Source organism: Chrysochloris asiatica, unplaced genomic scaffold (assembly GCF_000296735.1).
Source record: "Chrysochloris asiatica unplaced genomic scaffold, ChrAsi1.0 scaffold00008, whole genome shotgun sequence".
Taxonomy (NCBI): domain Eukaryota; kingdom Metazoa; phylum Chordata; class Mammalia; order Afrosoricida; family Chrysochloridae; genus Chrysochloris; species Chrysochloris asiatica.
In genome coordinates, this window is record NW_006408526.1 from 16710458 (window position 1) to 16723179 (window position 12722).

General features: G+C 40.3%; 1 protein-coding gene across 1 annotated transcript in view; it reads right to left on the reverse strand.

The window, feature by feature from the left end:
* Positions 1-12722, reverse strand: part of SLC35F2 (solute carrier family 35, member F2) — a 59962-nt gene that overhangs the window by 23003 nt on the left and 24237 nt on the right. Inside the window, exon 2 of the mRNA XM_006833797.1 lies at positions 715-890. Coding sequence (XP_006833860.1) covers positions 715-890 — 176 coding nt within the window. The remainder of the gene's footprint in view (positions 1-714; positions 891-12722) is intronic.

Here is a 12722-nt window from a genome sequence, read left to right on the forward strand (position 1 = left end):
GAAACAGGCTTCCACAGCTTTCTCCTATGGAGTAGCTGGTGGCTTTGAAACACTGAGATTTTGGTTTAGAGCTGAGTGCTTAACCACTGAGCCACCAGGGCTTCCCAACCAGTAATAAATATGTTCATTCCTTGTCTTTGTTTCTCTGACAACACAGACTTGACCAACAAAAAACTGAAGTTCCATTTTGTAGTCTCCACTTACTTGAAAATACGTATTTTGGAAAGTAGGGTTAACTTAAGTGTCTGTAATATTGTCTTTTAATTTTATTGACCTTAGGGAAAAAATAAGCCTAACTGCTCTGCGAATTATCTTATATATGTATATTTGTTGTTGTTGTTATGTGCCATCAAGTGACTCATAGCGACCCTATATAGGGTTTCCAACAGTCGCTGGTGGATTTGAACTATCGATGTTAAAGTTAGTAGTGCAGGGCTTATCCTATACCACAAGAGGACTCTCGATAGATAGAGATACTAATAATTACTCTAACAGGTTGGTGCTATTTACTTTAATCAATAATTTCAGAAAGTTATCCATAATTTTCTAGTCACTATTAGAATATAGGTATTATACTTTTCTGATAACTTTTATAAAATCAACTATAGTTTCCAGTTCTTGGTTTGATCCTATGTTTTATTATTAAAATATCTCAAAGCCAAAATCTTTTATGAAAATGATTTTGTTGAAAAAGAATTGGCACATTTGACAAACCTGATCGAAATGCCAGCATCACCGTATAAATCAGAAACAGCAGGCAATAGTTGATAAAGCTCTGTAGCATCGGGGTGTTCACTTTGTATCTTTCTGCCAAATACTGGCTGGTGATGGCTGTCCCACATATACACAAAGATAACATCTGACCCAGAGCAATTGTTTTCAAAATATTCCTAGAAAATGAAGGAGGAAATCAGAACAACTTGCAAGTAAGCTATATCTTTAAAACATCACACAAAAACAAATACTTCCCCATCTCACTGACTACCCATTTAGAGATACTTTTAAATAATATTTGATTATTTGGGGTGAAACTAGGTTACCAATTAACAATTTCTACAGAAATTGTTCCAGTGACATTGGTTACATTTATCAACAGAAACTATTGGTTCATTTGCCAACAGAATCTATTACATTTATCAACATTTTTGTTGACTGTCTTTTCATCTTTGTTTTATAGTAATGTTGGCAGCATCGATGGACTGAAATATGGTCAACAATAGTGAGGTTGGCCCAGGATGGAGCAGTGTTTAGTTCTGCTGTGCATAAGGTTGCTATGAGTCAGCACAGACTTGATGGCACCTAACAACATTAAGAACAATGTAGTTTTTTTCGTCTCATATAGATGGATCTTTTTTAATAGAGTTGGACTCATAGATACCATCCTTTATTTTGTATACTAAACTGTTATACAAAATACACCTTTCACTAAAAGGTGACCTCAGGGAATAGTTTCTGTTCAAGGTTCAAAAAGTATCTCAGGGTGATAGATTCAGGGAGTTCTCCTGTCCTAAATGACCCAGTAAGTCTGGACTTTTTAAGAATTTGAGTTCCATTCCACATTTTTTTCCAATTCTAAGTCCACCTACTGTGGTCTTGATCAGAATAGTGGGTGATAATAGCTGGGTACCATCTAGTTCTTTTGTCTCAGGGTAGATGAGGTTGTGGTTTGCGTAGACTATTAGCTCTATTGTTGTTGTTAGGTGCCATCAAGTTGGTACCGACTCATAATGACCCTATGCACAACAGAATGAAACATTGCCCAATCCTGGGCCAACCTCACAATTGTTGCCATGCTTGAGCCCTGTAGACTAGTTTATTCCCTAAGAGTTTGGTTTTCTTCTTTCTCTTTTGCTCCCAAAGAGTAAAAGCCAATAGCTGTGTCTTCTTGTTGTTGTTGTTTGGTGCTGTCAAGTCAGTCCCAACTCATAGAGACCCTGTATAGGGTTTCCGAGGCTGTAAATCTTTACAGGAGCTGACGGTCTCAGTACTTACCCTATTACCCTAGGGCACCAACATCACTCCTTCTTCTTGTTGTTGTTGTTAAGTGTCGTTGAGTCAATTCCGACCCATAGCGACCCTGTATATGGTTTCTGAGGAGCAGCTGGTGAGCTTGAACCGCCAACTTTGCAGTTCAAACGGCTTTGCAGTCTGGTGCATTAACCCACAGCGCTACATCACTCCTTAGTTGTATCTTAAATGGCCAATTTTTGATGACTTAGCCATGGCATACTATTTAAAATATATGAGTGTGTGTCATTTTTTTAAAGCTCATTTTTTTTAATTCTCTTTTTTTGTAAGTGTTTAATATATTTTTCAGCCTCCCAAAAATAAGACTTCTTGAACTGCACCTCTAGAAGCAATGGATTTTAAAGCTGCCTGCACATTAGCCTCACATAGTTTTTAAAAACACAGACCAATACATGTCCAGACCAATTACATCATAATCTCTGAAGGTGGGTCCCAGGCAGCAATAACTTTCAAAGCTCCCCAGCCAATTCCAATGTGCACCCCAAACTGTGGTGTATAGTGTTCCAGTCAGCGCCAAACGATAGGCATCTCCTGGGACAAGTGGCACACATGCTGCAAGACCAAAAACAAGAACAAGCCCTATCACAAGAAGTTGGGGCACCCGGCTGCTAACACAAAGATCAACCCCCACCACACAAACACAGTTTGTGTTAGAGGAGGCAACAGGAAGTACCCGGCACTAAGGCTGTATGTGGGGACCTTCTCCTGGGGCTCTGAGTGTTGTTCCAGGAAAACAAGAATCATTCATGTTGTCTACAATGCGTCCAATAATAATGAGCTGGTCCGCAACCCAAGACCGTGGTAAAGAACTGCATCGTGGTTGTTGACAGCCCACTGTACCGGCAGTTGTACAAGTCCCACTATGTACTACCTCTGGGCCGCAAGAAGGGGGCCAAACTGCATCCTGACGCAGAAGAGATATTAAACAAAAAGAGATCAAAGAAAATTCTGAAAAAAATAAGATGAAAAGAAAATGAATGCAAAAATCAGCAGTGTTGTGGGGAACAGTTCCAGCAGGGCCAGCTTCTTGCATGTATCACTTCAAGACCAGGCCATTGTGGCTGAGCAGATGGCTATGTTCTTGAGGGCCAGGAGCTGGAGTTCTAGCTGAGGAAAATCAAGGCCCAGAAAGGTCAATAAATCCCCCTCCCTCCTACCCAACATATCTATTCAACAACAACAAAAACTGTGATGTGTAGAAGAATAAGACCCTGACACCTAAACAACCAATGGCACAGTAGATTATTCTAAATCCTGGATTAGTGCTATAAGCAAGGTACCACAAGAGCACGCAGGGTATTACTAATTAATTCTAAGTGAGGTGGTTAGAGGGCAATGGGAAAACTGGAAAAGGTTTCATAAAGAAGTTACTTTTTTAAGTTACGTTTTGAAGTAAAAAAGGGACATTTTCTGGTCCTGAAAAGATTTACAGCCTCAAACACCCAATACAGGGTTGCTATAAGTCAGAGTCCACTCAGTGATAGTGGGTTTGGTTTTTTGTTGTGTTTTGTTTTAGAGAAAGAAGTAAGAGTCCCCCGAGTAGTGAGTTAACTGCTAACTAAGCAGTTGGAGGTTTGAGTCCACCCAGAGGCACCTTAAAGAGATGGCCTCGTGATCCACTTCTGAAAAATCAGCCTTTGAAAACCCTGGAGAGCACAGCTCTACTCTGATGCACACAGAGTTGTCATGAGCTGGAATGAACTGGGCTGCAACTGGTTAGAGGAAACAATAGGGAGAAAGGAGTCCTGGAATAAGACACTAGGAACAAATGTATACAGGCACAAACATGTGGGGGTGGGCTCAGGTAATAGCAAAAAAGCCCAGTACGCATAGGCGTAGACATTAGGGCAAGAGCAAAAAGTAATAGGAAAAAAAAGAGGCTTGAAAAAATTAACTTGAGGCCAGGTGGTAAAAGACTTGGAGTGGCACACTGGGATATATAGCTTTTATACCAAAGATAGCTGCGAGCCATGAATGTTTCTGAAAAGAAGGTTTTATGAGCCTAACTCTGGTGGCTGTGGGGAGGATCCCAGATAAGAGAAACTAGGTAGACAGTTAATATAACAATCTGGGTCAGAGTTAGAGATAAACTAAAGCCACATCTATGTGGATGGAAAGTAGAGAATGATATGAAACACGTCACAGAGGTAGAATGTACAAGACCTGGTGACTGAGTAAGTCTCCGAAAGTGGAGTTAAAGATGACCTCTGGGTTTACAGATTGGATAATTGGCTATATAAATATGCGGTGTGGTTCAAGACAACGAATATAGGAAGAGAAACAGGTTTGAACAACAAGGATAACGGAGTAAATTCTATTTGAGATCAGTAGAATGTGAGGTGTCCTACAAAGTGCCAGACTGCAAAGCCGTGTGAACTGCAAGGTTGGCGGTTCGAGCTCACCAGCTGCTCCTTGAAACCCTACACAGGGTCACTACAGGTTGGAACCAACTCAATGGCACTTAACAACAACAACACCACAAAGCTTTAGACTACTAAATGCGCTAACCACAAAGTCGGCATTTCAAACCCACCAATCCTTCTCGGAAACCCTATACAGGATTAGAGTCAGAACCAACTCAGTGCCACCCAGCAATAACCACATCAACAGGACATTCAAATGAAAAGCAATGCAAGTTTTCTGGCTTGTTAAGACAGACTTTTTGTGGTCCTGAGGGAATCTCTACTTCCTGGTGGTCTTAATGCCCTTATGTAATCTCCTCCTTTTGAGTGTGTGTGGTATCTGTGACTTGATTCTAGGCAACAGAATACAAAAAGGTGATGGGCTGTCGTTTCTATGAATATGTTACATAAGACTGTAACTTCTGTCTTGTTAGTAAATTCTCTCTATTGATGAAGCAAACTACCATATGGAAAGGCCCACAAGAAAAGGAACTGAGAGGCCTCTGGTCAATAACCATCAAGGAACTGAGGCCATCAGCCCAACAGTCCACAGGGAAATTAATCTTGTCAACAACTATTTGAGCTTGAAAGAAGATCCATCTCCAGTCATTCCTTCAGATGAAATCCCAGATCTGGCTGACACAAGATGGCAGCCTGGCGAGAGACCTTGAAGTTGAGGGCTCAGCTATGCCTAGTCCATATTTCCCTAAAAGCTATGAGATAATAAATTTGTGTTGTTTCAAGGCACCAAGTTTGTAGTAATCTATTCTACAGCAAGAGGTAACTAGTACAAGGTTGTAACTCTGGAATTAGGAGACTTTAGAACATATCGGGTTTATTCTCTACCACATAGTCAATGCTTGACACTTTATAGTCATTCAATATATATTTGTTGAATTAAAGAATAAATGTAATTACAAAAAACTTGTAAACCCGTCTTCAGCTTATAACTGATTGGAATACCTAAAGGGGGTACTAGAACTTGCCCAGTGAAACAGGTCTCTTGCAGAGCCTTTGCAGTGTATAGGATCTTAGGTGGAATCCTGAGCCCCATCCAGAATCTTCTGAGGTGGGACATTCCCACTAGAAAGGACAAGCAGACCAGCCTGAAACAGCTAGAGTGACAGATGATACATCTTCAAAAAAAGATGATCAGGAAAAACCCAAAACAAAAATGGCAGTATGATTGGCTACTACAAAAATAAGCAAGTTATTTGCTGGGAAGCCATCAAGGCAAGGAATCAAGTCCCTTCAGGACAAACCCTGCCTCTAAGACTGAAACTCAAAGGGAACACATGAGCAGACAAGTAAGCTTGATGGTGACCACATTGGTCTACTGGTGAGTGGAAGAAAGAGGGGAAAAGGCAACAATGAAGAAAGGGGCTGAGTTCAAGGCCAACTCCACAGCCCTTAACAACAACAATATAGAGTGCCTTGTAGTAAAGCTTAACAACAACAATGTAGAGTGCCTTGTAGTAAAGTTTGGCATTACTCTTAAGACAAAGGGGAACCACTGAAAGAGAATGGGAATGATCCTATCAGATTAACATTTAGAAAGACGCTTGGTATGGAGACTGAATTTAGGGAGAGTAAGAGTGGAGAAGGAGCTTTAGAAGAAAAAGTAATAAATAGAGGATAAAATGTTTGGTAAAGTGGAGGGTCAGAGAAAAAGAGGACGACACCTCCCCCATCTCCCCCCAACTAGAGGATTGGCACAGTGGCAGCAGTAATGGCTCAGGCATAGCAATAGTTGTGAGGTTGGTGCAGAACTGGGCAGTATTTCGTTCCATTGTGTATAGGGTCGCTATGAGTTACTATCAACTCAATGGCACCTAACAACAATAAACAAAGCAATAAATAGAAGTTTTGCTAGTTTTAAAACTTTATAGAAATAGAATCATAGATATACGTATACTTCTGCAATTTGCGGAGAATTGGAAAGATTTATCCATGTTGATTTATTAGTTCTAGTTCATTTCTTTCTACTTGTTGTTGTTAAGTGCTATTGCGTTGATTCTGACACATAGCGATATTGCATAGGATTTCCAAGGAGTGACGGATGCATTTGAACCACCAACCTTGCAGTTCAAACCAACCTTGTAGTCCAGTGCTTATCCTACAATCCACTACATGTATATGTCATACTTTTTTTTTATCTATTCCTTTATTGATGAATGTTTAGGAGATATTCCTTCTTTTTTAAACAATGTACATATATCCTGAAGTACATATCTAAGAGTTTTTCTAGCTTTTAACAAACTGATTAGGATACAAACGTGTTAAGATAAAATCAATCTTTGGCACGCAGGATGGCCTCCAGTATCTGGAGAGAATCCAGGCAGTTTGCCTTCTGCTGGGAGTACTGAATTTGGAATATCTTACAAATATAATGACTTTTTTATTTGTACAGTGAAGATTTGCTCTGGAGATATACCTACAAGTAGAATTGTTGATTTTGTAATAGAGGTGTCTTCATCATTACCTGTTTTGCTAAATTGCTCCCTAAAGGCTTGTATTTACTTCATAAAGTGTAATCTTTTACTCTCAAAGGAAAAGAACTGAGGAACCTCCATGCTCAAGGGGGAGGAATGCTGTTATCAACTAGCCAAATCCAAAGACATTTTATTAGGCCATTGAATGAAATTTTCACCAAGTTGAGTAAAACAGTCAAGGACATCTCCCAGACAGCAGTATTCTTTCTAGGGAAGCTCCACTTGCCTCAGACTGATGCCGCAAGCCAGGTCCACAGATTGTTACCGCTTTCTCTTGAGCTCACATTTCCTTAAAGGAAGCATGGTTTGCATTAACTCTAGATTTTAGGTTGCCCCATCGGAAACTCTATACAGGATCGCTATGAGTCAGAACCAATTCGATGACACTTAACAACAACAATCCTAGACAAAGGAATTCACCATTTGGTCCTAGAAGTGCACTAGTAGTCTATAAGAATGTGAGGCCAAAGCCAAAGAGTGAAAAAGTACAGTTATTTCATGTCATTTTCCCCAGATGTATATGAGGGGCCAGCAAAAAGTCATGGAAAGAAGGAATGAAATGATCATGGAATTTTTTCCATAAACTTTTTTAAGCCCCATATATTTCCCTCAGGGATCATGTGGGAAGAGGTGACTGAGGAATTGGTTCCAATTTCCCTGTGTTTCATTGGTCAATGATATCTTCAAAGCATACATTCTCAACATATACCTCACAACAATCATTGTTGTTAATTGCCATCGAGTCGGTTCCAACTCATAGCGACCATGTATAGGGTTTTTGAGTCCTAGTGTGGCACTATAGGATAAGCACTGGACTGCTAGCCACAAGGTTGGCAGTTCAAACCCACCAGGCACTCCTTGGAAACCCTATTCTGGCTCACTATGCATCAGAACTGACTCAATAGCACTTAACGACAACACAGTGTTTCTGAGGAGCGGCTGGTGGGTTTGAACCACCAAGCTTGTTGTGAGCACTCCAATGCTCATCCTACATCACCACAAGAAATTTTTATTGCTCCCATGTTACAGACAGGGAAAATGAGACTCAGAGTGGTTCAAAATTTGCCAACAGTCATATAGTTAGTAAAAGATAAAGTTGCTTGTAACTATTTAAAAGACTGGACTGTGGGTTCAAATTTGCTTTAAGAAAAGGTTTTGTGTAAATTACTTCTCCTCCCAGGAAGAAATTCTCAGAATTATAGAACTTGGTGACTGATAGGAATTTACCAACCAAAGCTACCAGCCTACTTTTTGAAGTTGATGATAGGAGCAGATTCAGTGCCCAGATTTTCTGACCCCTAGACATCTGTCCTCTTTCCTAGAGCAGATGGTCATGGGAAAATAGGAAGGATCCTTCCTAACAGTCGATATCTTCCCCACTTCTTTAGCTGTCTCTGCACTTTCCTTTCCTGGTATCTTCCTTCTTACTCTCCTTCACCTCACCATTATAATTCAACAACAGAGCTTGCATTAGAAAACCTCCTCTTGCTTTCAGGAAAGACTAAGTCTGGCATGATTTCTCTCCTACCAGTATTAACACTGCTTCCCTGTATACCATGGGGGAGTTGGATGTCCAAAGTACAAAGCACTGAAAATCTAATCAAGTGACTGATAACTTAATCAAAGGCATAAAAAATATCACCTCCCATCATGGACTTGAAAGCAATTATAAATACGAAATAAGTGAGAACAAGATGTGTGGAAGAACTAAGCCCACTTCACAAATTGACCAAATCCCTCTAGTAAAGCCCATATGGGCATTCTAAAATGGCACAATTAAGCAAGCTGTCCTCCAACGATAAAATACAAACCTCTTCTATATTAAAAAAAAAAAAAAAAAAGTCGCAAATTGAGTATGTAGATTTAAAGTTACAGGAATGCACTTTCCTTGGCTCCAATCATTAATGACCTCATCTATAATGGAAGAGCAAGAGACTTACAGTGAGAGAAGCTGGAGGGGGAGGCGGCTGAACAAAAAAATAAAGAAGAGAAACACTCAGACTTGTAGAGGAGATAGCAAAGGCCTTTAAACAGTTTGTCATATTTATGGCTTCACATTTAAGCATTTATGTTTCACCACAAGTCCTACTTCGTGTGACTTCTGAACAGAGGGACTTTTCTAGACCATTTGCAAAACTCACTCCCCTCTAAGGAAAACACTGATCCATGGGTTACATCCTGTCACCATTCTTCAGACAGAACATTTACAGAAGTGAACTTCAATGGCAGGATATGGTCCAACTCCAAGACAAGTTTCTCAAAGCAGCTTCATGCTGTGGGGGACAGACCAGCAGAACAAACAAACAAACAAATCTGAAGGATCATGGAGGGTGGGGTGGGAAAACAGGAAGAAGATAGGCTGAGGATCACTTCTGACCACATTACTCTTTGGATACTTGATGCTTGCAGAACTTCTTAAAGAATGAAAGAAGAAAATTTTTGAAGGCAGTTTATTTCCCCCGTTCTTACTCTCAGAAAACTGAAAGCATATTCTCATACACATACTTTCTAATGAAACCATTGCTGTTGTTAGTTACCCAAGTTGACTCCAACTCAGGTTGACCCCACGTACAAAAGAATGAAACGTTGCCTGGTCCTGTGCCATCTTCATAGTCATTGGTGTGCTCAGGCAAATGTTGTGGTCACTGTGTATTTTCAGTATCTTGTGGCACCAGAGGCTGGTCTTCAGCACTATATTCTGCAGTGACCCACTGGGTTTTCATCGGCTAATTTTGACAAGTAGATCACCAGGCTCTACTGAAACCTGTCCACCATGGTGCCCCTACTGGTATTTGAAATACCAGTGCCATAACTTCCAGCATCAAAGCAACTAACAAGCCACATAGTAGGACAAATTCACAGGACAAAGTGGTGGAATGAAACCATACCTTCTTTTATTCATTTAATCATTCAGCCACCTAACTAGTCATGTATCCCCCAAAGTTTACTGGGTACCTGATATGTGCCAGGAGTTCCTGGGTGGTACAAATGGTTAACAAGCTCAGCTGCTAACTGAAAGGTTGAATGTTCAAGTCCACCCAGAAACAAGTTGGAAAAACTGGCCTGGCAATCGGTTTCTGAGAAATCAGCCATCAGGCTCCCAGAAAGACGGTGGACTAGGCAGGTGCTTCAACAAAGATACAAGAAACCAAATGAAACAGACACAGGTGAAAATTCTGAAACCCTGAACTTCAGAAGAAAGGTTAGAGATGTGGACTGAGTGTTTGCTAGGAAAAGAAGCTGAGCAGGGACAGTGAGAAAGGGAGACTGACTAGTGAGCAGCTAGAAAGACATGTCATGACGATCTTGTGAGCAGCTTTGGAAACAGAGGAGGGCTGGCAGAGCAGATTCACACAGGCGACTGGAAAGGTGAAATTGCTTCTTTTTCCCCACACTCCCCTGGAGACCAGAGATGTGGCCAGCTTCCATCTTTATCCATCCCCAACGAAGGCCCTGCTCTCTGGAAATGTAAAAACCACATGGTTGGAAGTTATGTCAGTGTGAGGTGGGCTGGCTGTGCTGCTTTGGTGCCTGGACTCAGGTGGACTTGGCTCCAGATTTACAGAACCCACAGAGCCACCAGACCATATTTAACCAATCACCCTGTCCCCAGCTACCTGTGGTCCTAACAGGCTATATCAATGGCCTTCACAAACTACTTCCAAACTTCTTGTTGTTGTTAAGTGTCATCAAGCCAGTTCTGACTCATAGAGACCCTCTATAAGGTTTCCAAGATGCAGCTGGTGGGCTTGAACTGCCACCCTTGTGGTTCACAGTCCAGTGGTGATCCTACAGCACCACACCAGGATTGAGTGCTCTGAAAATAGATAACACCAAGGCCAATAGGACTCCCTCTAGGACCAGGAACTCTGCTGTCATATCCCTCCCACACACACCTTGTGAGCCACCAAGAATTTTATCCTTTCCAGGTCCACCAGCACAATGCCCTGGAGGCAGCAGACAATTTTAGCTCACACAAAGAAACAATAGAGAATGACTTAAAAAAATGATCAAGATGCAGAGCCAGAAAACATTTCTGAGGAAGAAAAGGTAATGGAACTAACTGAAAAAGAATTCAAAAGAATAATATTTAGGTACCTTCAAAGGATTGATAGAAAGACTGAGGAAAGCAAGGAGAACACAGAAAAAAACTTCAGAAGAATTCAGGGAAACACTATGAAAAAATAAATTCAAATTTTGAAACAATTCAAAACATACAATTAGAAATCCAGAAGATTAATACTAAGAATTCAAAAGTGGATGGTACATTGAAAGGACAAAGGAGTACATTTGAAGCACTGGAAGACAGTATTAGTGAGCTTGAAGAAAAATCTCTCAATGCTAGTATGCTAGAAAAACAATAAGGAAAAAGAATGAATAACTCCAAAGAAAGCCTAAGAGTTATGTGGGACACCATGACGATGAATAACTTAGAGGTAATTGGAATTCCAAAATAGGAAAGAACAATAAAAAGCACAGAGAAAAGTATCAAAGAGTTATTGGAAGAAAACTTTCCTAACATCATGAAAGATGAAAAGTTAAGCATACAAAAGAATGAAAGAACCCCAAAAAGGAGAGATCCCAAAAGAAAATCAACAAAATATATCATAATCAACTTCTCAAAACCAAAGACAAGGAAAGAATCCTGAGAGTAGCTTGGGGAAAACAAAAAGGTGCCTACAAAGGAGCACCAATAAGACTAAGCTCTGATTTCTCAGCAGAAACCATGAAGGCAATAAGGGACATATACAAAATTCCAAAAGAAAACAATTGCCAACCAAGAATCATATACGGAGCAAAGCTGTCCCTCAAATACCACAAAAAAATTAGGACATTTCCTGATAAACAGAAATTAAGACCAGACCCACTTTACAAAAAATGCTAAAGGGTATTCTCTGGACTAAGAACCAACAACAGCAGACAACAGCCTGAGATTACCATACATGACAACACCACTCAGAACTCAGTCCAGATATAGAGGTATTTAAAGTGAAACAAACCTACAAGGTTGAAAATAAGGAGCCAGAGATACCAATTTATAATGAAATCAACTACAAAGTAAAAAGAGAGAATAGTGCAGATACAGAACTTCCAAATGGTAAGTAAGTCAAGTAGATTTCAGGATAAAACAAATTGCCTTAAATAGTCAGGGGTAATAAATTATAGAGTAACCTCAAAGAAAATTCATATATCTGTACATCAAAATTTTCTTTTAAGAAAGGAGAAAGCCTGGGAAATCAGCCATCAGAAAATCCTGTGACGCACAGTTCTACTGATACACTTCAGGTTATCATGGGTCAGAATCCATCCACTCAATGGTAACTGACAGGTAAACACAAGAATATGGAATTCAGAAAACCAGAAAACCAAACCCACTGCCATCAAGTCAGTTCCAAATCATAGCAACTCTATAAGACACAGTAGAACTGCCCCATACATAGCATTTCCAAGGCTATAAACCTTTCACAGAAGTAGACTGCCACATCTTTCTTTCTTGGATTGGTTGGTGGGTTCAAACCGTCGACCTTCAGGTTAGCACACAAGCACTTTAGTCAGTGTGTCACTAGGGCTCCTATGGAATTTAGAAGACATACATAGTTGGCTCCCAAGACAAGACAGGCTCTATGCCCAACAAAATACCACACCCCCCTCTCATGGCACCTACCAGATTGTTGTGGTTCTTCTAACCTTCAGGTTTGAAGCGCTGAAGCTTCACAGGGACAGGAATAGTATATCCCATGTTATTAGCACAGTATCTTGCACTTAGTAAAAGTACTTAAAGAATATTTCCTATTGTTGA